General features: G+C 35.7%; 4 protein-coding genes across 4 annotated transcripts in view; 2 read left to right on the top strand and 2 right to left on the bottom strand.

Annotated features, from left to right (window-relative positions):
* Positions 1–25,370, top strand: part of LOC125779053 (kelch-like protein 5) — a 293,968-nt gene that overhangs the window by 2,220 nt on the left and 266,378 nt on the right. The gene's annotated exons all lie outside the window — the stretch shown is intronic.
* LOC105227330 (kelch-like protein 17) overlaps positions 1–25,370 on the top strand; it is an 81,967-nt gene that overhangs the window by 1,877 nt on the left and 54,720 nt on the right. The window contains exons 2-6 of the mRNA XM_049459451.1: positions 279–380; positions 503–676; positions 750–1,107; positions 1,184–1,564; positions 1,646–1,947. Coding sequence (XP_049315408.1) covers positions 525–676; positions 750–1,107; positions 1,184–1,564; positions 1,646–1,947 — 1,193 coding nt within the window. The 5' untranslated portion in view covers positions 279–380; positions 503–524. The remainder of the gene's footprint in view (positions 1–278; positions 381–502; positions 677–749; positions 1,108–1,183; positions 1,565–1,645; positions 1,948–25,370) is intronic.
* Positions 1–25,370, bottom strand: part of LOC125779048 (kelch-like protein 17) — an 81,703-nt gene that overhangs the window by 15,782 nt on the left and 40,551 nt on the right. The gene's annotated exons all lie outside the window — the stretch shown is intronic.
* Positions 7,929–25,370, bottom strand: part of LOC125779049 (kelch-like protein 17) — an 82,195-nt gene continuing 64,753 nt past the window's right edge. Inside the window, exons 5-8 of the mRNA XM_049459465.1 lie at positions 10,851–11,158; positions 10,318–10,510; positions 9,852–9,935; positions 7,929–9,782 (exon numbers count right to left, since the gene is read on the bottom strand). Coding sequence (XP_049315422.1) covers positions 9,570–9,782; positions 9,852–9,935; positions 10,318–10,510; positions 10,851–11,158 — 798 coding nt within the window. The 3' untranslated portion in view covers positions 7,929–9,569. The remainder of the gene's footprint in view (positions 9,783–9,851; positions 9,936–10,317; positions 10,511–10,850; positions 11,159–25,370) is intronic.

The following is a 25,370-nucleotide window of genomic DNA, read 5'->3' as shown; positions in this document are numbered from 1 at the left end:
AATTTAAAAAAAATTAACGGTAGGCGGGGTGTTTACAATTCATTCGCACCTAAGTGAACTACTTATTTTTATTTGAAACGCGGCCGAAGGCCGCCAGTGTAGAAAAGGAATTCCACGCGAAAAACTAATAAATAGTGATTTTGGGTGTAGATTGGAGAAAGAGCTATTTCAGGTATGGCACTTCTACGCAGGTGTCAAACATATAAAGCGTAACTAAATGCAAAAGCGAGAAATCTTAAGGTTACTAAGACATCTTTTTGTTTACTTTCCACCCTTAGAGGTTCAGGAACGTTCCATTAAAAGCTGCGATAACTACAATTAAAAACTGCGGTTAGCATAATACCAGACACGGACTTCAACGCGCCACCAAAGTTGTCAAGGTAAGATCACAATCACTGATCGGACGCAGATTTAGTGTACACCAGACAACTTGGACGAAAACTTCCAGGTGCATTTACTTATCTGAAATATTTTAATCAATATTATAATTTTCTTATTACAGAAGGAAAGTTAAATAACTAGTAATGGCCACGAGTTCTTCCCAAGCACTTGCTCTTCAGAGAAACTCCAGTGAGCAGAACCGCTTCATGGAGAAAATAATGGCGAAAATATTTAGCTTCTACGACGAACAATCTCTAATCGATGTGACATTCAAAGTTTCAAACCCAACGGCTCTGTAAGTATTACTTTGTTCTCAGCTTACATAAAATTATACAGATTAATATTTAAATTTTTTTTTTTGTTTTCAGTGTACCCGCGCATCGTTTGATACTCGCAGCAGCGAGTCCTTACTTCGAGAACCTTTTCAATGGCAATCAAGGCACAAATCCAGTTATCGAGATAAATGATATAGATAGCGATATTTTTGAGCATCTAATAACCTTTTGTTACACCGGACAGGCCCTCATTACCGTTAACAATCTCGCTGCCATGCTAAATGCGGCAATCGTTTTACAATTGGACGATGCCATAAGCAGTATTGTAGACTATCTCATGGCACATATCGATGAATACACTTTGCGGGGCGCTTATACGCTGGAGCGTGAAATGAAATGTGAACATCTTAAGCAGAACATCATCGAATACGAGACCAAGAATTTCATAGAGGTGAGTCTAAATATACACGTAATGTCTCACAATAACGGTACCTGTGTAATTTAAATGTTGTTTCTAATAATACTAGGTCAGCCGAAGCGATGAGTTTTTGAATTTTGATGTAGAAAAATTGCAACGTATCTTGGTATCTGACAATTTGAACATAACCCGTGAGGAAGATGCTTTCGATGCCATACAACGCTGGTACAATTACGATGTTCCTGCGCGCCAAGAGCAACTGTCACTTTTAATAGCTTGTCTCCGGCTTACCCAATTCAATGTGGCATTTCTGTTGACACATATACTGCCGTTACCTGGATGTGAGCTACTGGCCTTCAAGGCGTTATCGTGGATCAGAGAGCCTACAGCACGGCCAATGATAAATATGCGATTTACAAAACCACGTGTGGCCAGTACAACAAATGGTGGTGAGAAAACAATCCTAGCAGTTTTCTTAGATACCTCAGAGGTAAACGCAATCTGTGGCTTATATTCAAAACTGATAATCATACATTAATGTACATACATACTTACAATATTTTTGAAATAGCTGAATCCCAAGCTGCTGCAATATAAAAAAACTGAAGATAAGTGGCAGGAATATGCGAGTATAAAAATCGATTACGAATGGTACAGAACTATTTTAAAGGATGATAATTTATTATTTATTGGCGGGTATAAAAGTGGTGCCCCACTTAAGGTCGTCCGCAGCTGGAATATACGAAATAAAACATGGCAAAATTTACCCGCCATGATCCAAGCACGATGGGGGCACTGTGTTGTCAAATTAGATAACAAAATCTACGCGATTGGTGGTTATGATGGTAGTAATGCTTTGTCGTCGGTGGAAAGGTGAATATATATGAATCTGTAACGAATTACCAAACGATGGCGATTGTGAGCTTAACAATTTCAGGTTAACTTTAAGCTTAATGGTGAAAGAACTTTAGACTAGATGTGTTAGGGTAGTATGGATTAAAAACAAAATGAGGCATGAAAGAAGAAGGGAATTCAGTGAAATGTTACGATCTGATTAAATCTGACTTTAGAAAACTCTAACACTTTGACATTGTCAATGACTTCTTTAGAATAATTCTAATTATTTTTTAATAGACTATGCAACGTGACGAACTATATATATAAATATGCATTTTTTTTTTTCAGTGCTTTTGTTTGTTTCCAGATATACGACATCCGATGGTTGGGAGTTCGTGAACAGCTTAATTGTTGGACGATGTAACGCCGGTGCAGTGACAATAAATGGTAAAATTTATATAATGGCCGGTAATAATGGCACAATAAAATCCGTCGAATGCTACAATCCGGATTTGAATACTTGGACTTCTTGTGCGGAGATGACAAAATGGCACAGTTTACCTGGTGTAAGTTAGATTAAAATATAATTATTAATATTAGTAGAACGTTCATCAAGTCATGATTTGGTAGAATGAGAAGGACTGGAAGAACGGTATATCACAAGGTTACTTAAGTGTTTAAATATTAACATTCACCTTCTTGGATTTGTTTTACTATAGACGGATGTACGGAATTCGTATTCTGTCCAGAGTTTTCAAATTTATTTGTGAAATGCTTATAAGAAGAGATTCCATTTGATTTCACCGCTGCAAGCCTACCCTAAAGTTTCCAAAACAAGCAAAAGTAACCGCGCTTCAATAAAAATAACCGAAATTTTCTAATAGAAAATAGGCACTGATTTATTTAGTCGCTATCTTAACTCTATTAAAATTAAATAAAACGTTTATCGATACTTTTTATATTGCAGGTAGCTGTACATAAAGGTCACATTTATGTTGTAAGCCTTTTCGGTGTTGAACGGTACGATCCTCAGCAAGACATATGGTCACAGGTACATATATTGAGTTGATTTTCGCCAATCGCTTGATGTCAAACTGAATATTCTTGAAAACATTTCGCAGATTTGCTCTTTGAAAGTAAGTTCTGGTTGGGTGACTTGCGTATCACTAGACAATAAACTATGGGCTATTGGTGGCATGCCTAAATGTGCTAGCAAGTCATGTGTATCAGTCTTTGATGAAGAAAATTCTTGTTGGGTAGAAAGGTGCTCATTACCCGAAAGTCATGTGTATAATAGTTTTGTTGTGCCTGAATCCTTGCTGTCGTCGATGTGAATAAATAATGTAATTATTGTTCCGTTTATCGATTTAACAACTTCTTTTAAAATAAATTATCTTATAAAAATAATATAAAACTTCACTAATGTCATACAAAAATAATTATTTTGAAATCGGGGGATGGTGCTAAAGGTGCTTGAACTGAAAGTTAGGAATCCGTAATATTTGACCCATTCTAGAATTGGTTGAATCTACCAGTTTGACGGTTACTGGTGTAATAGATATGTATTTGCATAGATATGTGACATGCTTTTTAATTTACCAAAAAATATGTAAGATAGCAAGAGAGGAACTGCTCTCTTAAGAGTGTGGTGGTGAACTCAAAAATTAAGAGTGCTCTTACAACAATCACAGTTGCCATAATAAAAGAAAGGTGAAAAATAACATTAAATAAAAATAAAAGCAATCGAATTATTTTTAAATTTTTATGTAGAATTGAACGCAGTCATCTAGAACTGCACATAAAAAATAAAGCTCAGAGCTTAGCGGAACACTGAAGATTCACAAGAACATAGTATTATTGTTTTGATCACCTATCGGTTGTGCGTATCACTTAAAACTAAGCGAGATAGATAAAGAGTTATATAGTATATAAGAGGTGAGTATAACGAGGTTGACTGTCTGTCTGTTCGTTCCTCCGATCAAGCGGTGACTTGAGTAAAAATTGAGATAGCTCGATGAAACTTGGTATGTGGGTTAATTAGTACAACAAAATTCGAGTTCGTAGATGGGCATGAACGGATCACTGCCACGCCCACAAATCGCCATTAACCGAAAACATATAAAGTTCCGTAACTAAGCACTAAATTAATGTATAAAGCTGTAATTTGTAGAGAGGATCCCAGTAGCAAATTACATCTCCTAGACCACTTAAGCTACTACAACCAAATTTACTGAGTACAAATCTACGACTAATGTCTTTAGTGTGTGCCACCTAATGACTAAAACTTATTTAAATTGAATAAAAACTATTTAAGCCTAGCTCTAGGCTCTATCTCTAGTTGTAGTTGACTTTTGATCGAAAATTTCGGTTGTATGTAACTGAAATTAAGGGATACTTAAAATAAAGATTTTCGAACTTCGGAGTGACATCGGCTAATATATGGAAATAAGGAAGCGTGTTTTATTCAGAACAGTGTAGAAGTATATTTGAGCCTGAAATAAATAAATTTGTGCGAAAACTTGACCTAGCTTCTATATAACTAATACCTGGATTTTCGAACATGCGGCTGACTTTACTCTTTATGATTGGTTTTACACTTTATAGTATTTCCCTGTCCTTAGTTCTTCCTTACTTGTTCGTACTTATGTTGGAGGAAGTTGATGTGGACGATCTTTGGTTCAAGCACGACTGCGCAACATATCATACAGTGAACGGAAGAATCAATTTATTGGAGTAAGCTTTTAATGAGCGCATTATCTTGCGTCGTAATACTATGGCGTGGCCTCTTTGGAAGAGAATATGTAAAGCATTATTGCTGACGAACTGTCCCAATTATGGCAAAATTGTAAAAACAAGAAAATTGAGCTTCTCGACTGGAATTTATTAGAGCACATTTTGAAAACTACTTAAAAAAGACACTATAATATAAATCTTTGCGAGTGCCTAAGATCCTTGTTCTTTCCGAATTGCGACAGTAAACCTATCAATGATTTTTTTTTATATTTTCGTTTTTACATATTTATTTGCTAAATGATAGCGAATTTCTTCCACGGATTTCGTATCCGTTCAATACATTCCAGTATCAAGTAGAATCCAATTTACTACACCCATTTGTATGCTCAATGGTGATGATGTGTGATGCTTTCGAGTTGAAATTGATAGCTTAACTTATTTTCAAGTCATGGCATACATATGTATGTGTATACAATTCATCGTACTAAATTGAATATTTCTTTTTCAGGATATAAAAAAATAAATACCCTTACGACTACGAAAAGATGCTTTTTATAAGGAAGTTAATACCATCAAAATGCTAGAATCTTTCTCGCCAGTGTATAACTTCTCGGCAGCCAAGTAGAAAAGATTCACCATTTTAATAATTGGTCACTCACTTAAACATTTCTATTATGAAATTCTCGCACGTACGAAATCACCGTTACAAAACAAATTGACGGATGAATGTGAAGCTACCGAAAATTGACCAAAAAATGTATAGAAACGTGCAAATGGATAAAGCAGTCACTTATGATACTATTGTGTTTGTGAATTGAAGCAAAAATTGCGTTTGTAAGTAAGTGAGAAAAAACACATTTTATGGATCTAGATTGAGAAGCGTAACTATTTCGGGAAATTTAGTTACAGCTTCAAAAGTACTGAAGAATTTTCGACATAACCTCCCTAAAATAAAGAAAACATACTACTTAGAGTGATATTGGGTTGTCAAAAAAGTCTTGCGGTATTTTTATTGAATCAATTCGTGTGGCACCCATACATCGAGCTTCTTAGTGACTTCAAGCTTCTTCAAATGGTTTATAACGGTTTGATGACTACTATGCCGGTCTTTTTCGACCAAATCAGCGATTTTATCGCAATTTTCGACGACAGGCCTTCCGGAGCGTGGCGCATCTTCGACCACCTCTACACCAGAACGAAAACGTTGAAATCATCGTTGTGCGGTGGAAATGGAAACTGTATCGGGTCCATAAACTGCACAAATTTTATTGGCGGCTTTAGATGCGATTTGGAAAATTTCAACTTCAGACACGGAACAAGCTGACACAGCAATTGCGCTTAATATGCGTGACTGACAGGCTTTTATGGCCTGCATGTCACGATGTGTCAGAAATCCCCTTACTGAATTAACATGATTTTAAACGGAATAAGTAGTTTATAGGCGAACGCCCTCAGTTATTTCTGAATAAATTTTATTTATTTGTGTTTAAATGAGTTAAGCATCCACCCACTCTACTGGGAAAAACGGGCGCACACTAATAAGAAAGCTTAGTTCACCACAGCTGACGACATTATAATACAACTCACCACATCAACAAAAAGGATGAGCAGAAGGGAAAGCGCACGATTCGATCTACATAAGCCGCACGACACAATTCGTTTACACACTATCCGCATAGGGACATTCGTACGACACTTTCGCCAGACAATCATCGCAAATCAACTTTCGCTTAGATACTGCGCCGCGTCAACCAACTACCTACTCCGAGCACTCAGCGGTCCGGTTGACATCCTCCCCGCTCCGTATACGTGTATTCGGATTTCCAATAGAACATTATATTTTTCATAAGTTCTTAATAAACGTTGAATTATTGTACACCTTAAATACGTGAGCATTTTTATTTAATCATAGTGAAAGTGGTTAGTGCTTTTATTGGCAAATTTGGCAGCAAAGTAACTAATTTGCTTGGATATGCTATTAAAAATAGTACACTTGCTGTACAAAAATTTAATATCTCTGACTTTTCATGTTCACTTACTCCCAATTGTAATATTTGGCAGCTTTAGCAAAATAAGTATCAATACCAAAATATAATTTATTGCTATAAAGTGCGTCTGACCTAGTAACATCAAAAATATAAATTTCACTAAGGAATATTTTCATATGTGTGTTTGATAAAAATAATGTCAGAAAATTAAACTAGAAACTTTTGAAATCATAAAATCGAATTGGGTTTTTATTTGTTGTATCTTTGCATTTAATGATTTAGGAGTAAGTATTACTATATATGCTCTCAAACACAATTGTATTTTTATGAATTAATCCTAACCTATTATAGGTGCAGATGAAGAGAACGTAAGAGAATTGTTTTACATTTCTGTTTTTAAATCAGTTTAACGATTTTGAAAATAATTGTTTCACGTTCTCTTGTAGATGTCCAAATACTTCAAACCGAATTATACCAGTGTAAGCAAAATGTTACTCATACGCCCGGTAGTTTCAGTGTTATTAGCAATGTGTAAAAGAGGATTTCTAAGTTGTATAAATTTTTACTGAATTTGAAATAAAATGTAGACTTATGGATGGAAGCATATTTCCTTTTGATATCATCTGTTAAAAGAAATATTAACATAAATTGAACGAAGATTTCTAAAAGAAACCCAGCTCATTTTTATACTCTCGCATGTTGCACAAAGTAGAGGAGTTTTGTTCACCTTTGTAACACTAATCGAGACATATACAGGATTAGATGTATCTAAATGAACTGAATGCGAAGCTGACTTGAATTTCAGATAACCGTCTATCCTTCAGACCGTCTTGCAGTGCAAGTGGTTACTTCAGTAAAAATTGAGATAGCTTGTTCAAACTTGATATTAGTACTCATATTGCTGATAGGCGGAGACGGATCATTACAGTGCCCAAAGAGTGCCAATTCTTGACGTACCTATATAGAGGCATAACTAAATTTCACATAAACATGTAAAACTGTGATACGATATACGAAATTGTGGTATAAAAGGGCATCTGTGGGTTGAAAATGTTTCAAAAGTGGGCATAGGCAAGTGAGACCAAGTCCTTAGAATACCTCTTTAAACACTATGAAATCAGATATAACAGCCCACTCCCATGTAAGAGTTATATTGAAAATTACTAAAAGTGCGATAAATAAATATGTCAGGAGCACTTAATTTTGCATCCTAAATAATATAGAATGATCTCATAGAAGCCTTTTAGAATATGAAGTGCCTAAGCCGGACCTTTTTATGAAATTTTTTACACCTCTTTCATGTCATATTATGCCATCATACCAAATATGATTTTGATTTTGAAATTTCTGTTACTGTAGTTCTTCCAGTATTCGTTATTACCGTTTTATTCAGTTGTTTGTAAAAACCTAAAACAATAAGTCATATAGCGACACACATAGTTTATAGAGAAATTAACTCAAGTAAACATTCTACCTTTCATCAGTGTCAATTAAAAAGTATATCATAAAAGAATATCCTTTGGTCGATTCTTTAATAGCTAGGGAGCCATTCTCTTGTAGCTTTAAACAATTTGTATATATCCCAAACTATACGATCGATTTACTGACATGGTTTCTAAGTAAAATGACCGTCTAGACCAGTGGTTCCCAAACTTATTTTGTTTACCGCTCACTGTGAGAATAAATATTTTTTAGCGTCCCCATTTTTTCACCTATTTAAAAACCGTGTCATAGTGGTTCAAATTAAATAAATTAATTATTGTGGCCTATATACGAGGGCTGCTATATATATTTCTGGCCTAGGCAACACTAAGTGTTGCCAGGTGCAATCTGACATTTCCATTGGAAAGTTTGACATTTTTTAGCATAACATCACTCAGAACGTTTTGTCATTTAATCGTGAATTGTTTTATTTACAGGGAATTAAAAAATTCATCTCTGGAACTAACTCGTGAACATTTTCGTGCGATCATTTTTCACAACTTCCGACGTGGATTATCACGACAAGAATGCATCGATGAACTAAAATCTTTGTATGGCTATGAAGCACCATCCTATAGCACTGTGAAAAACTGGTACAACGAATTCAATCGTGGCCGACGTTCGCTCAAAGACGAATTCCGTGAATGTCGTCCAAAAACAGCCGTTCAGCCCAGAAATCCAACGCAGGATTACTCTTGCCAACAGGTGCTACTTCGGACTAAGTAGGCAATTGAGAAGCAAAGTCCTCTCTCGACAAACAAAAACCAAACTCTATAAGTCACTCATAATTCCCGTCCTGCTATATGGTGCAGAGGCTTGGACGATGTCAACAACGGATGAGTCGACGTTGCGAGTTTTCGAGAGAAAAGTTCTGCGAAAGATTTATGGTGCTTTGCGCGTTGGCCACGGCGAATATCGCATTCGATGGAACGATGAGCTGTATGAGATATACGACGACATTGACATAGTTCAGTGAATTAAAAGACAGCGGCTACGCTGGCTAGGTCATGTTGTCCGGATGGATGAAAACACTCCAGCTCTGAAAGTATTCTGAGCAGTACCCGCCGCGGGAAGCAGAGGAAGACCTCCACTCCGGTGGAAGGACCAAGTGGAGAAGGACCAGGCTTCGCTTGGAATATCCAATTGGCGCCACGTAGCGAAGAGAAGAAACGACTGGCACGCTGTTGTTGACTCGGCTATAATCGCGTAAGCGGTGTCTACGCCAATTAAGAAGAAGGAAGAAGTCGTCAAACTTGTGGATTCTACCGATGTTAGAATTGGACTCACACTACGGATTCCTAACTTTCAGTTAAAGTGCATTTAGGACCATTCCCTGCTTCTAAAATAATTATTTTTGTATGACAATAGTGAAGTTTTATATTATTTTTATGAGATAATTTATTATAAAATAATTTGTTAGATCGAAAAACGGAACAATAATTACATTATTTTTATTTACATCGACGACAGCAAGGATTCAGGCACAACAAAGCAGTTATACACTTTACTTTCGGGTAAAGAGCACCTTTCTAGCCAACAGGAATTTTCTTCATCAAAGACTGATACACATGGCTTGTCAGCAGATTTAGACTTGCCACCAATAGTCCACAGTCTATTGTCTAGTGTTACGCAAGCTTTATAACCACCACCAAATCCCAAAGAGCAAATCTGCGAAATATTTCAAGAATATTCAGTTTGACCAAAAGCGATTGGCGAAAATCAACTCAATATATGTACCTGTGACCATGTGTCTTGCTGAGGATCGTAACGTTCAGCACCGCTACGGCTTACAACATAAATGTGACCATTATGTGCTGCAATCTGTAATATAAAAAGTAGCAATAAACGTTTTGTTTCATTTTAATAGAGTTAAGAGGGCGACTAAATAAATCAGTGACTATTTTCTATTAGACAAATTCGGTCATTTTTATTGTAGCGGAGTTACTGTGCTTGTTTTGAAAACTTTAGGGTAGGCTTGCAACGGTGAAATCAAATGGAATCTGTTATTATAAGCATTTCACAAATAAATTTGAAAACTCTGGACAGAATACGAATTCCGTACATCCGTCTTTAGTAAAAGAAATCCATGGAGTCAAATAAGTAAAGGCGTCATATACCGTTCTTCAACTCCTTCTCATTCTACCAAATCATGACTTGATGAACGTTCCACTAATATTAATAATTATATTTTAAACTAACTTACACCAGGTAAATGGGAATATTCTGTCATCTCCGCACAAAAAGTCCAAGTATTCGAATCTGGATTGTAGCATTCGACGGATTTTGTTGTGCCATTACCCATTATATAAATTTTACCATTTAATGTCACTGCACCTGCGTCACATCGTCCAACATTTAAGCTGTTCACGAACTCCCAACCATCGGAAGTCGTATATCTGGAAACAAACAAAAGCAATGAAAAAAGAATGTATGTATATTAGTAAACTGAAGCGTCATTTCGCCACTTTTCATAGTCTGCTAATAAACAATTAAAATTATTCTAAATTAATCGTTGACCATGTCAAAGTGTTAGAGTTTTCTAAAGTCAGATTCAATCAGATCGTAACATTTCACTGAATTCCCTCCTTCTTCCATGACGAAGTACCTTATTTTGTTTATTATCCATACTACCCTAACACATCTAGTCTAAAGTTCTTTCACCATTAAGCTTAAGAAATTGGTAAAGCTCACAATCGCTATCGTTAGGTAATTCATTACAGATTTAGATATATTCACCTTTCCACCGACGACAAAGCATTATTACCATCAAAACCACCAATCGCGTAGATTTTGCCATTTAATTCGACAACGCTGTGTGAAATTCTTGCTTGCTTCATGGGAGTTAAATTTTGCCATGTCTTATTTCGCATATTCCAGCTGCGGACGACGTTAAGTGTGGCACCCCTTTTCCAACCGCCAATAAATAATAAATTATCATCCTTTAAAATAGTTTCATACCATCGGTAATCGGTTTTTATACTCGCATATTCCTGCCACTTATCCTCAGTTTTTTTATATTGCTGCAGCTTGGGATTCATTTCAAGCTATTTCAAAAATATTATAAGTATATTAATTTAATATTATCACTTTTGAATATAAGTCACAGTGTGCGTTTACCTCTGAGGTATCTGAGCAAAGCGCTAGGATTGTTTTCTCACCACAGTTTGTAGCACTGATCCCACGTGGTTCCGTAAATCGCATATTTATCATTGGCCGTGCTTTAGGCACTCTGATCCACGATAACGCCTTGAAGGCCAGTAGCTCACATCCAGGTAACGGCTGTATGTGTGTCATCAGAAAGTCAACGTTGCATTGGATAAGCCGGAGACAAGCTATTAAAAGTGGCAGTTGCTCTTGACGCGCAGGAACATCGTAATTGTACCAGCGTTGTATGGCATCGTAGGCATCTTCCTCTCGGGTTATATTCAAATTGTCAGATACCAAGATACGTTGCAATTTTTCTACATCAAAATTCAAAAACTCGTCGCTTCGATTGATCTAGTGTTATTAGAAACAAAATTTAAATAACACAAGTACCGTTATTGTGAGACATTACGTGTATATTTAGACTCACCTCCATGAAGTTCTTGGTCTCGTATTCGATGATTTTCTGCTTAAGATGTTCACATTTCATTTCAAGCTGCAGCCTATAAGCACCCTGTAAAGTGATTTCATCGATATGTGTCATGAGGTAGTCCACAATATGGTTTTTGGCATCGTCCAATTGCAAAACGATTGCCGCATTTAGCATGGCAGCGACATTGTTAACGGTAATGAGAGCCTGTCCGGTGTAACAAAAGGTTATTAGGTGCTCAAAAATATCGCTATCGATATTATTTATCTCGATGACTGGATTAGAGCCTTGATTGCCATTGAAAAGGTTCTCGAAGTAAGGACTCGCTGCTGCGAGTATCAAACGATGCGCGGGTACACTGAAAAAAATTATAAATATTAATCTATATAATTTTATGTAAGCTGAGGACAAAGTAATACTTACAGAGCCGTTGGGTTTGAAACTTTGAATGTCACATCGATCAGAGACTGCTCGTCGTAGAAGCTAAATATTTTCGCCATTAATTTCTCCATGAAACGGTTCTGCTCACTGGAGTTTCTCTGAAGAGCAAGTGTTTGGGAAGAACTCGTGGCCATTGCTAGTTACTTAACCTTCTGTAATAAAAAAGTTACAATATTGATTAAAATATTTCAAAGAAGTAAATGCACCTGGAAGTATTCTTCCAAGTTTTCTGGTGTTCACTAAATCTGCGTCCGATCGCTGGCTGACAGCTGTCCGCACATAGTACAAACACCAGCACTGTTTGAACTCAACAAAGATTTCTCATTCCTTACCTCTGGTGGGGGGAATTCAAACAGTCTTTCGTCAAGTCAGAAATCTTTCATTCTGAGTTTATTTTTAAATTTGGAAACCTTATATAGTATTTCTCAAAATCTGCTAAATAACTAAATATGTTTATATGTATGTATGTTAGCCATTGTTTGAACCTATGTTGTGTGACCTTGGGTTTGTTTTAATGTGCGCACATTAACAAACAGTTGCTAAAATGTATGCTAAGGGTTATCATATGCAAACATCTTATCCTTAGTAATGTTTGTGTTATTGTTTGTTGAATGCTATTGTTTTGCATGACAATTTATTTTAAGTATGTGTCTGTTTCTGTATATGTGTATGTATGTTCAATATATTTGAACATACATAGATATTTAATATTAGTGGACTGCATGTATGTATGTATATATTACAGCATGCTGTTTGTTGCTGCTTGACATGGGGTTGTTTTCAAGTGTACTATTTAATACATGTGTGTGTGTGTGTGTGTTTAATGTTATCTCTTCTGTAAATTAATAACTTGTGTCTCATGCATTTTGAATTGAACCGCAATTGCTTTAGTTATTGATTAGAGCATAAATTAAATGTGTATATCTGTCGCTGTTAAATGGCATTTCTAGTTTTTGGAAAATGAATTTAGCAATCATAATGCTTTCTTTAGTACATTTTGTATGATTTAATCTTTTTGGCTGTGAGCCACTGTACATAAACTATTGAAAAATTCGCCTTCCAATCATGGATTTGCAACATTCGCGTCAAAACCAGGCGATTTAAAAATAATTATATTTTTGCGGCCTCCGTCTTTAGAGAACTTAAACTATAAATTTTCCTTGTATTTAATATACACTGAGTAAATGTTTACATAAGTATGTATATTTCAATTTTTCCTTTTAAAACTCAGATCACACACTATGAGAGCACTTCGTAGGTAGCTTGAAAGTTTTATTTTAAAAAAGCCCTGATATTATAAAAAATACAGGCAAATAAAATGAAGTAAGCCGTGTAATTAAATACAGGCAAAGCTAAATTGTAAGACGGGTGTATATTCCCACATTAAAACCGATCGCATACGCCGTTTTAGCAGAGACTAAACGCAGTGACCTAACTGCCATTCATGAAATATTCAGCGGCTGTGAATGGAGGCACAGCAAGGTCAACCAGGCGACCAAATCAATATACCTCCAGCAATTTCTTTGGATAATACCAGAAGTTATACAAATACGAAAAGTGTTGCGGAAAAAATCATGTTTGGTTGCATTTTCTGATTCATACTTTAAACATTTATTAAAAATTCAAACAAAACTTTTTAATTTCTAAAATTTTTATTTTATTTTATTTTTTACATTTTTACATAAAATTTATTATAATTTTTATATAAATAAAAATATATTTAATTTAAAGAAATAATTAATATCTGAAAGAAGATAATAAAAGACAAATAACTGAAATCAAATAAAGGTTATTAATACCTGAAAATAAATAATAATTACATTGTAATATCTAAAAGAAAAAGAAAGATTAATTGTATAAAATGATAATAATATCTGAAAAAAGATTAATGTTATCTGAAAGAATAAATTATATTAAACACAAATAGAATTTACTCTGAAAGCAAAGATTAGTTAAATAAAAATAGTGATAAAATCTGAAAAGAAAGAATAATTAAATAAAAATAATAATAGCATCTGAAAGAAAAGATAAATATTAATTTATCGTTTAAAATATAAGACAAACATTTGTTTTCACATATTAAATTGCATAAAATACATATGTATGTATTTATTTTTGCGTATTATATTGGACTGCGCAGTCCAATTTCAAACAACACACACTTTTTTCACATACTTAGTGAACAATTGATATTTGCCGCTTCTGATGTTATAGCTGCTGCTGCTACTTCCAATTCAGTTCTGATTTCCAATGCTTTAAATATAAATGAAGCATTTATTTTCATAATATTGTTAAAATATCACACAAATTTCTTTTACTTACCTTCTTGTACGATCACGAACGACATGCGTCTTTCAATCGTTTTTTTTATTACCCTTTTTGGGATTTTCTATTGTCACTATTGACAATTATGTTTTCTCCTTGGCACTCATTCAAATAAATCACGAAATGAAGCAAACTATTTTTCATCGCATTTAGGTAAACAAAACATAACCCGAAGATGTGCGTTGGTGTTAGTGTATAGAGAATAAATGTGTAGTTGTATAGGAATATTTGTCACAAACAGGTAGACGTGGTTGGCAGGGATAGCATTCAACAGACAATAACACAAACATTACTAAGGATAAGATGTTTGCATATGATAACCCATGGGTTCTTAAAATAAAAAAATACATTTTAGCAACTGTTTGTTAATGTGCGCACATTAAAACAAACCCAAGGTCACACAACATAGGTTCAAACAATGGCTAACATACATACATACAAGGGCTGCTATATATATTTTGGCCTAATAATGAAAATAGACATATTTATCAACGAAAATGGTTTGCTTTTTTTCGTTGGATTTGGCTCGTCTTGGAAGACCCACACGGTCGATTGCTGTTTTGTTTCGGGCTCATACGCATAGATGCATGGATCGTCACCTGTGACGATCTTATCAATGTCTTCTGAAGCACCGCGATCGTATTTTTTCAGCATTTCTTTACACCAATCTACACGAGCCTTTTTTTGAGCGATTGTCAAATTGTGCGGGATCCAACGAGAACAAACCTTTTTTACGGCCAGGTTTTCATGCAATATCGAATGTATGCTGGTGGGAGAAATGCATAGGCATGCCTCTATCTGAAGGTATGTTACATGACGGTCTTGCATTATCAGTTCACGTCAGTTCGATGTTTTCTGGCACAACGGCTGTTTTTGGACGACCTTCACGGAATTCGTTTTTGAGCGAGCGTCGGCCACGATTGAATTCGTTGTACCAGTTTTCACAGTGCTATAGGATGGTGCTTCATAGCCATACAAAGATTTTAGCTCATCGATGCGCTCTTGTCGTGATAATCCACGTCGAAAGTTGTGAAAAATGGTCGCTCGAAAATGTTCACGAGTTAATTCCATTATTTGGCCGAGATGAATTTTTTAATTCCCTGTAAATGTAAATAAAACAATTCACGATTAAATGACAAAACGTTCTGAGTGATGTTATGCTAAAAAATGTCAGACTTTCCAATGGAAATGTCAGATTGCACCTGGCAACACTTAGTGTTGCCTAGTCCAGAAATATATATAGCAACCTACGTACATACATACCATATGAGTATGGCCTAGTTGATATGTAAATATTAATATGTTTAGGTGGCTTATCCGGCTCATCCAGAATAGCTGTGTGAGTGTTAAATAGTTCGTCAAAATCTCTCTTCGCAGAAATTACAGCTAAAGTAATAAGTTATGCAAGTTGTGTTTAAGGTACTACTTGGCTATTCTGCGGCAGAAGCATAAATCCATTAATTAATGCGAATGGCTGACAAGGTTTCGGCCAGCGGGTAAGTAGTTATTTTAATCTGTGAAGTAATATTTATAATTTTCTGGAGTTTATTTGACAGTTATAAATCAATCCTTGTAGGTGTTATTGAAACTATTAGAAGGTGGTATAAGAAAAATATGTTGAATAGTATGGTTACTGGCAGATGAGCCCATTATGTGGTTCAAACAATACATAAACAGCAGAGCATTTGTTAATAAGGAGCTTCCATATGGAATTTGGGATGATGACCGTTCAGACAGTATGACTGAGTGTTTGCTGGCAGAAATTATTTCTTTCCTCAACTGGCCTCTGACGCAATCAATAACGATCACTTGTAATTCTCCACAGTAATAAAATATTGACTTTCTTGCAAGCTGGAATTAATAATATTTGAGGGTTGCCTTAATATTTCTGAACTGGAGGACAAGTATCATCGCGTTATTGGTTTTCAAAGTATTCTCCATTAAAATGTATCACTTTTCTATGCGTTTGATGCAACTGTCGAGGCACTTTTGAAACTCTGATTGAGAGGTCCTCTGAATGCATCAACCACCATCTTCAGGTATTGGAAAAGGGATGTAGGTAATTCCAAAAACTTCTTGTGAAAAGTATTTCCGAGAACGGCAAAAATCGTTGGCATAACTGTATTACGTCTGGTGGGGATTACTTTGAAGCCGACAAGATAAATATTGTTAAATAATTAAATATTTTGCGTTTTATTTACATTTTCCGGCTTCTTTTTTGTCACAGTATATATACATACGTGAATATGCATTTATTGGGAACCGTTTGATTGATTTCAAAAGGAGAAATGACGGCACAAAATTTTACGTGACATCACTGAGCGAAGTAATTGTTGTTGTTTTTAGTTATAATAAATTCTGCATGTATAATAATACCAACAAGGCGTTTAAAAAGCAATTTGCATGAATGATAGGGTGTTTGCTGATTGTTGAACACTGTTTCAGAGGGTATAATTATATACATATAGCATACATACGGGCATAGAGTGGTAGTGATGGTTTGACAGGCACTAACTACATACATTTCAATTGGGAAAGAAATCTCAACGTCCACATAAGGCATTGCAGGGCAACAATTTAATCATTCTGAGAACCCACGGTATGAGACACTGGAAGAGGTCACAAAACTTGTTGAAATAACAGAGCATCATCTGGTATAGCTAAGGATCATAACTGATCTATTCGGGGCTCTCGAACTTACCAGGCTAATCTAACTTCATCTAATATGGTGCTGCATTTTCTAAAAACACTAATATTTGGTTTCTAACTCAAAGTTTTAGTTAATTTATCAATTTGGTCTATTGACTTGATGCGCTTATAAAAAAGTTTAACAGACTCAAGACTTATTTTATGTTGCAATGTGTCTGCAGATGATCCATTTTGTGTATTGTTCAACCACTTTACACGTGTTTGGTCAAGAACGGGGCACAGATTTATTCAAAGGAGGGTTAAACACACCCAAAAGATGCATATTTGATGCACTTTTGACGAGCTTCATAGAAAATATGAGTGTCGTAGAAATTATGAAATTGTATAAAAAGGGTTTATTGAGTTTCTTTATGGCACCAATGCCGTATTTGGGTGCCGCAAGAAGAAAATGAGTCGGAACATAAAACCAGACTCTGTACTCAGTGGAAACAAGATTACCATATTAATGCTATAGATTGATCATCACAGTCACTAGGCGACTTTCCAATAGAGAAGGTTTGGACTTTAATGAAAGCAAAAATATCAAAAAAACATTTAACTTCAATGAAAGGTTTCATTTCGGTATCTTAATATAACTGGAGGTCACTTCATTCGGAACATGCGGAAAACTGGCAAGTTGCCATCAAAGATGTCAGGCTATAATAGACAAAGCAAATATGGAACAATCGTCCGTTATAAGAAAATAAAGTATTTTTTTAAATTAAAACACTCTAATCAATAAACGCTACCTCCACTTTAGAAAACGAAAATATTATTTTTAAGGTGCACAGTACATTAAATTATTCGATGTTTTATTATTAAATTTTCAGTGATGTAGCTTTTCTTAAAAGAAAAACGGATATTTTAAATTTGTATAATGAAATGAGGATTAAGGAAACATAATACCAACATTTTCAATTTACAAAACATCATATAAAAAATTTATTTGATATTTTGAACTGCCGCTTTTCCGCATAAATATTAAATAAAAGTGATGATATTTAACTGTTTCAGGCGCGCTACTACAATAAATACGTTACGTGAATGTGTATTTAATTTGCATAAATGTGGACTCCGCGTTTGCAGATAGCAACGTCTGTGAATGACATGTTGGTGCAGTTAAGTAGAGACAACTAGAAAATGTATAGAATGAGGAATGTACGAGTAACTATTTTTACTTACTTATTTATTGACAGAAATGGCAAAACGATTATCTTTAGTGGTTTTTTATGAATACAGGTTAAGAAGAATGCTCTTTTAAATATATATCTAAATGATCAGCTGGGTCGATTTGACCATGTCCGTATGTCCATCCCTTTGTTTACCGAAATTGATAATTTTCTTGTTTTTTATGTTATTTTTATAGCAGATATTCAGACCGATTATAATAAAATGTGAAGTTTTTTTTTTAATTCGACAAAGCGGTCCTCTACTACACCTTGCTAATAAAATTAAAACAGCCGAGCGTATGAGTAACATTTTGTATATGAAATTTTGTATTCGCTTTCAGGTACTTACACATCTACTCTCAGATTATCAATAATTTATTTAATTACAATGGTGTTTGAGAACAAAGACACATACGCAACTCCATTTGAATTTATAAAAGTGGCACCGCCCACTTTTTCGACACAATTTAGTACGTGGTTCTCTTCTTATATTTCTATGTCACAGTACAAAAACGCCTACTTTTCAAATTGCACAATTTGAAAATCCACTTCATTCTTTTAATTTCCAGTACACAAATCAAGAAGCAATAAATTCAACGGGATAAAACTTTGCACGAATAATGTCTTAAGTGTGTGTGGCCAACAATTTTTTACATCCAACAAAAAGTGTTCAAGCCCCTAGGTACCGAATATTTGGATCCCAGTACCTATAATTGACCTTTGATCGAAAATTGCAGGCAATGTATGAGATATCAAATTGAAATGAAGCGATAATCCTTGTCTGATAATTGTATGTCTGTATGTTAAAAATTGGTTGAATCGGACTAATACTTCCCTTAGTCCCCATATACCTAATAAAGGGTGATTTTTTAAGAGCTTGATAACTTTTTAAAAAAAAAAACGCATAAAATTTGCAAAATCTCATCGGTTCTTTATTTGAAACGTTAGATTGGTTCATGACATTTACTTTTTGAAGATAATTTCATTTAAATGTTGACCGCGGCTGCGTCTTAGGTGGTCCATTCGGAAAGTCCAATTTTGGGCAACTTTTTCGAGCATTTCGGCCGGAATAGCCCGAATTTCTTCGGAAATGTTGTCTTCCAAAGCTGGAATAGTTGCTGGCTTATTTCTGTAGACTTTAGACTTGACGTAGCCCCACAAAAAATAGTCTAAAGGCGTTAAATCGCATGATCTTGGTGGCCAACTTACGGGTCCATTTCTTGAGATGAATTGTTGTCCGAAGTTTTCCCTCAAAATGGCCATAGAATCGCGAGCTGTGTGGCATGTAGCGCCATCTTGTTGAAACCACATGTCAACCAAGTTCAGTTCTTCCATTTTTGGCAACAAAAAGTTTGTTAGCATCGAACGATAGCGATCGCCATTCACCGTAACGTTGCGTCCAACAGCATCTTTGAAAAAATACGGTCCAATGATTCCACCAGCGTACAAACCACACCAAACAGTGCATTTTTCGGGATGCATGGGCAGTTCTTGAACGGCTTCTGGTTGCTCTTCACCCCAAATGCGGCAATTTTGCTTATTTACGTAGCCATTCAACCAGAAATGAGCCTCATCGCTGAACAAAATTTGTCATTTCGAACATTTCGAACCGAACACTGATTTTGGTAATAAAATTCAATGATTTGCAAGCGTTGCTCGTTAGTAAGTCTATTCATGATGAAATGTCAAAGCATACTGAGCATCTTTCTCTTTGACACCATGTCTGAAATCCCACGTGATCTGTCAAATACTAATGCATGAAAATCCTAACCTCAAAAAAATCACCCGTTATAAAGATTTTCGAATTTACGGTTGACTTTGTAGCGCATATAGCGGTCAATATGTGAGTTAACTCAACGAAAATGGGAAAGCGCAATTTACTCATAACGGTGTACCTTTGTGTCAAAAATAGATAAATTTGAGCAAACACTTGACTTAGGCCCTATATAACTAATATAAGGATTTTCGGATAGCCGTCTGACTATACTCGTAATTTTTATTTTTTTAGTAAGTGGCATGTTAATAGGACGTGGTATTGAGAAAAATAGATAAAATCGAGTTGATACTACCTTAAATCAAATATACTAAAATGTGATAATGATTTTCGTTTTTCTAACAAATTTTATTTTTCTGTCGATATAGGAATTATATAATGGAATCAGCTGTTTATAAATTTTCTGCATGGCAGTTCGAAGTATTGTTCACAAGTGTTCAAAAGCGTTTTGTCAAAAGTGAACACAAAAAAAGTGATCAGCGATGGAATTCAAACGTAATAGTGTGATTGCTTCATATTTAGTTGGGAAATTACAGCCAACAATTGTTCGTGAGCTCAAACACCTTAACGTGAATAAAGTTTTTGTTTATCGCACCATCACTCATTACAAAGATACTGGTAGCATCGCAAAACGCCATGGAGGTGGTCATCAAAAGACTGCAACGTCGAGATGGTTCGGAAAGTGAAGAAGCGACTTGAGCGACGAAGTGCCAATCAAATGGAATCAAAGAACTGAAAATATCCGACCGCAGCATCCAACGCGAAAAACTTTTTCAATTGAGCAATTCGTAAACTCTCAACAAAGGGTCTCAAAGTAAACCCTTGACCGACCGTTCATACGAGAATCTAAGTCATCGGTTGGCCACCAAGAGGCAGCACCCGCCACAAATAATGGTTTGGGCCGCTGTCACCGCAGATGGGCGCTCTCCAATTGTTTTCATCGAGCCTGGCGTCAAAGTAAATGCGACATATTATCGGGAAAGTGTTCTGGAGGCTGCTTTGAAGCAGTGGGAAAATAAACATTTCGGTCACAAGCCATGGACATTTCAACAAGACTCAGCACCATCTCACAAAGCGCGAGTGAACCAAGAATGGCTGAAAGACAACGTTCCGAAGTTCATTACGACCACATAATGGCTCTCGAATTCACCAGATGCGAATCCAATCAATTATTCTCTCTGAGCCATTTTGCGGAGCAAGGTCCGAAGTAAAAAAGACACCAGTCTCGAGATGCAGAAGACAGGCAAATCACATTCGGGCAGCTGCCGATTTGTTTTTCGACCGTCTCAAGGTCATAGTTAAAGCAAAAGGTGGTCATATCGAGCAAAAGTGAATTGGTCCAGAATTAATGATTATTTTCACACATTTTGTACTTTAAAATAAATAAAAATAATTTCCCAAACCGAATTTATGGCTTTTTTAATTGGTTACACTTCGAGTATCGCTTCAATTTCGATCCTCTGGTTGACGTTTTACACTTCAAAGTATTTCCCTGGCTGAGATTCTTGAAAGTTGCAAGATTATGAAACGTTCGGTTGCACCTGAACTTAGCCTTTTCTCTTTTGTTTTGAATTGTGATATATATCTTCCTCGATCTCTGTGATTATTGATAATTTAATATTTATGACAACAACTTATAGAACATCTGGCTTCGGTCAAATCTAGTTTGCTGCTTAATACATTACATTACAGATTATTTTATGTGTACAAATTGCCCTCCTCGCGTTTATATAAGAGAAGCCTTTGGCTTTACAGGATTACGTAAAGTTGATTGCATAAAATATGAATACAAAAGTATAGTATCCACACATGTGAATGTAAAATGCAAGACCCAGTTTTCCATAGAAATCTATATAACTAACGCAGTGTAAACACCCACGATGTGGACAAGTATTCGCATGTATAAGTAACATGTGTGATTCTACAATGTAAATATTTTAATACAAACGCAACATTTTATGCAATACAGGCACAATTTTAAGTGTGTAGAGACTTATTATTGCACCTGCTGCTGTGAGAAGTCAATATTTATGTTGTGGGTCAAGTGCAGAGTAAGGACTTAGTTTGCATTAAATTTGTTAAATCTGCATGTGGTGGTTAAAAATTATAACTTGCATGGCATACACAAATGTGTAGAAGGTAATTATAGAAATAATAGCAGACTTTTTGAATAAAGGAGATGTTCACAACCTGGACAAGGAAGCAAGGCAAATGGGTCTGGCAGTGAACGAGGGCAAGAGGAAATATCTCCTGTCATCAAACAAACAGTCGTCGCACTCACGACTTGGCACTCACGTCACTGTTGACAGTCGTAACTTTGAAGTCGTAGATAATTTCGTTTATCTTGGAATCAGCGTAAACCCAAAAAACAATGTCAGCTTAGAAATCCAACGCAGGATAACTCTTGCCAACAGGTGCTACTGAGTAGGCAATTAAGAAGCAAAGTCCTCTCTCGACGAACAAAAACCAAACTCTATAAGTCGCTCATAATTCCCGTCCTGCTATATGGTGCAGAGGGTTGGACGATGACAACAACTGATGAGTCGACGTTGTGAGTTTTCGAGAGAAAACTTCTGGGAAAGATTTATGGTCCTTTGTGTGTTGGCCACGGCGAATATCGCATTCGATGGAACGATGAGCTGTATGAGATGTATGACGACATTGACATAGTTCAGCGAATTAAAAGACAGCGGCTAAGCTGGCTAGGTCATGTTGCCCCGATGGATGAAAACACTTCAGCTCTGAAAGTAAAGAGGAAAACCTCCACCTCGTGGAAGCACCAGGTTGAGAAGGACCTGGCTACTCTTGGAATATCTAATTGGCGCCACGTAGCGAAGAGAAGAAACGACCGGCGCTGTTGTTAACTCGGCTATAATCGCGTAAGCGGTGTCTACGCCAATTAAGAAGAAGAAGATGTCCACAACACTTCAATTTAAAAGCAAAATAGCCAAGATATGGCCACTTCTTTGACCAAAAGAGATTTCAACGTCGAATAGCATCTGCGTTAGACTCAGCAATTTAGATGGATACTTGATTTTAACATTAGGTACAGCTCTTATTATTTTGGAGAAAATTACCTACAATAAAGATATTCTTGGCCATTGTGAACCACTTTCATGACTTCAGCCATATGGTAAAACGACCATGAGAAGTTTATGAAATTTTTTCGAATTTTGTTGAAAATTACAATAGAAGCTTTTGGCTACTTAGTTATCCAACATTAAGGTTTCGAGTTGAGATATACCAATACGTTGGCGAAACATTCTCGGATAACGTGCAAATTTCCTTAATCGGTTCTATGCGAGGAGTGTTCCAAAAAAGATTGGAGTTTTAGACTTCCTGATTACTGCAGCGTCTTCCAAATGGATTAAGCTGACATAAATATAGCAGTGGATCTACAGATTCGCAACGCAGGCTCCGTCAGAGTTGATTGTGCGCTAGTAAAGAAATGTCTAGATTCCTTATCTTACTGACTTCTTCAGATGCCTGGTCACGGCAGTATTTAAAGAAAGTGTAAGCCTAATAAGATTGCTAGCACAGGTACCTCAGTCTCAATAACTGTCGAGTGTGAAGTGTAGGATCCACGTTGGCTCCCTGGGCTTCACCACCAGTGTTATGGGTCTCAGTCCGATCCATATGCATGCGGTAAGATTGAACATTTCACCATGTGATATTAAGTCTAAGCTGTTTGAAAGAAAATGAGATAGAATTGTCTTTTAGAATAGGTCCTTGCTACTTAAAGATTTGCTTTAGTATGTTGTAGTACAAACTGTCGAAATCTCTAAAAACCCACGTCAAGTCAGTACTCAGATATATTTAAGTGCACTTTGGTGCCAAGCCAAAAGTTCAATAAACAGGACAAATCCCGCTGACTTACCGTTACGCACATAACCATAAAAAGGTTTTGTGCGGATTGTTGCTCCATTTCTCCACTTAAGTACTTGTCACCACTACAACTTTGATAACCCTGCGGCACACCTTAGCCTCTAGGAGGTAATAAGGGTGAAAATATTGAATTAGTTTTCCAAAGGTAGTTGTTTAAAAAGGTATAAAATTATTATTATATAATGTAAAGTGACTCTAAAATATAATATATTAAGAAACAATGAAGATAATAGAGTTGAGTTTTTATCTCAATAGAGAAATGGACGAATATTACATATAACAACTGAAGGATATCTTATTTATTTTCATTATATCCCAAAACAATAACAATCCTCGGATGTCTGGGAAAATAATATAATTTTTTTGTAATACTCTAAATAACTAAGAACACTATATTTCCTTTAATACAACGAGATTACTTAGAAATCTTCAGAGTACTTATGTATAATATAACTTAAATGGGACGAAATATTATCAATACCGGATTTCTCTCATTTCCATACAATATGTTTATTTTCACAATTTACTTTACATCCACACAATCGCATTTTCTGCGTCAATTCTCAAGCACAATAAAACCAAAAGTGTCTGCCTTATCCATTTTCACATTTCTTCAGAATTTTTCGGTCGATTTCCAGTAGCTCAACATTTATCCGTCAATTTGTTTTGTAACGGTGACTAGGTACGTGCGAGGATTTCCTAATAGAAATGTTTGAAGGAGGAATATTGCTTGGCTATTTCATAACGGTAAGCTAGATTTTAACACTTTCATTGTTTAATCCTGTTATAAGAGATTCTTCATAGTAGAATTCGTTTGGTTTTGTAAAATTTATGTCTGTGAAAAGTGGACGTTTTCTGCAGCTTAAATGTGGTTTCGTAAACTATAAACATTTATACAAAACTATGCAATATTCTGAGGTCTAGTGAATATTGTAAAAAGGACTAAAATCTGCAATCCCACTTTTTTCGTTATATTTGCTTTGGCTTTGCAGCTGAGAAACTTATTATAAGGGTACGGGTTTCATGAGTAGAATTTCCTGAAGAGCATTTAACGCACAAGCGAAAATGCCTTTCACAAATGAAGAAGTCTCACCGTAAAATCGGATGGATGTTTGGATGAATCGACCGTTACTAATCTATTATAGTACTTAGATAAAATAGTTGACGGTCGTTTCTGAAAATTTATTGGAAATAATTAGAAATTTTGTCCGTGGGTATCATTAAATCTAGAGGTCGTCGACGATACGCTGGGCTCGTACGTAATTGCGTATCTAAGCTTAGATTGGAAGTTTCTTGATGAGCATTTCTTCCCTGACCATTTGTTTGAATAAAGCTTATCCGCTTAACAAGTCGTACAGGAATCATAGAAACACAAAAGTGAGACTTCTACAGCAGGAAGC

This window comes from Bactrocera dorsalis, chromosome 5 (assembly GCF_023373825.1).
Source record: "Bactrocera dorsalis isolate Fly_Bdor chromosome 5, ASM2337382v1, whole genome shotgun sequence".
Taxonomy (NCBI): Eukaryota; Metazoa; Arthropoda; class Insecta; order Diptera; family Tephritidae; genus Bactrocera; species Bactrocera dorsalis.
This window is presented reverse-complemented; position numbering and strand designations above follow the sequence as displayed.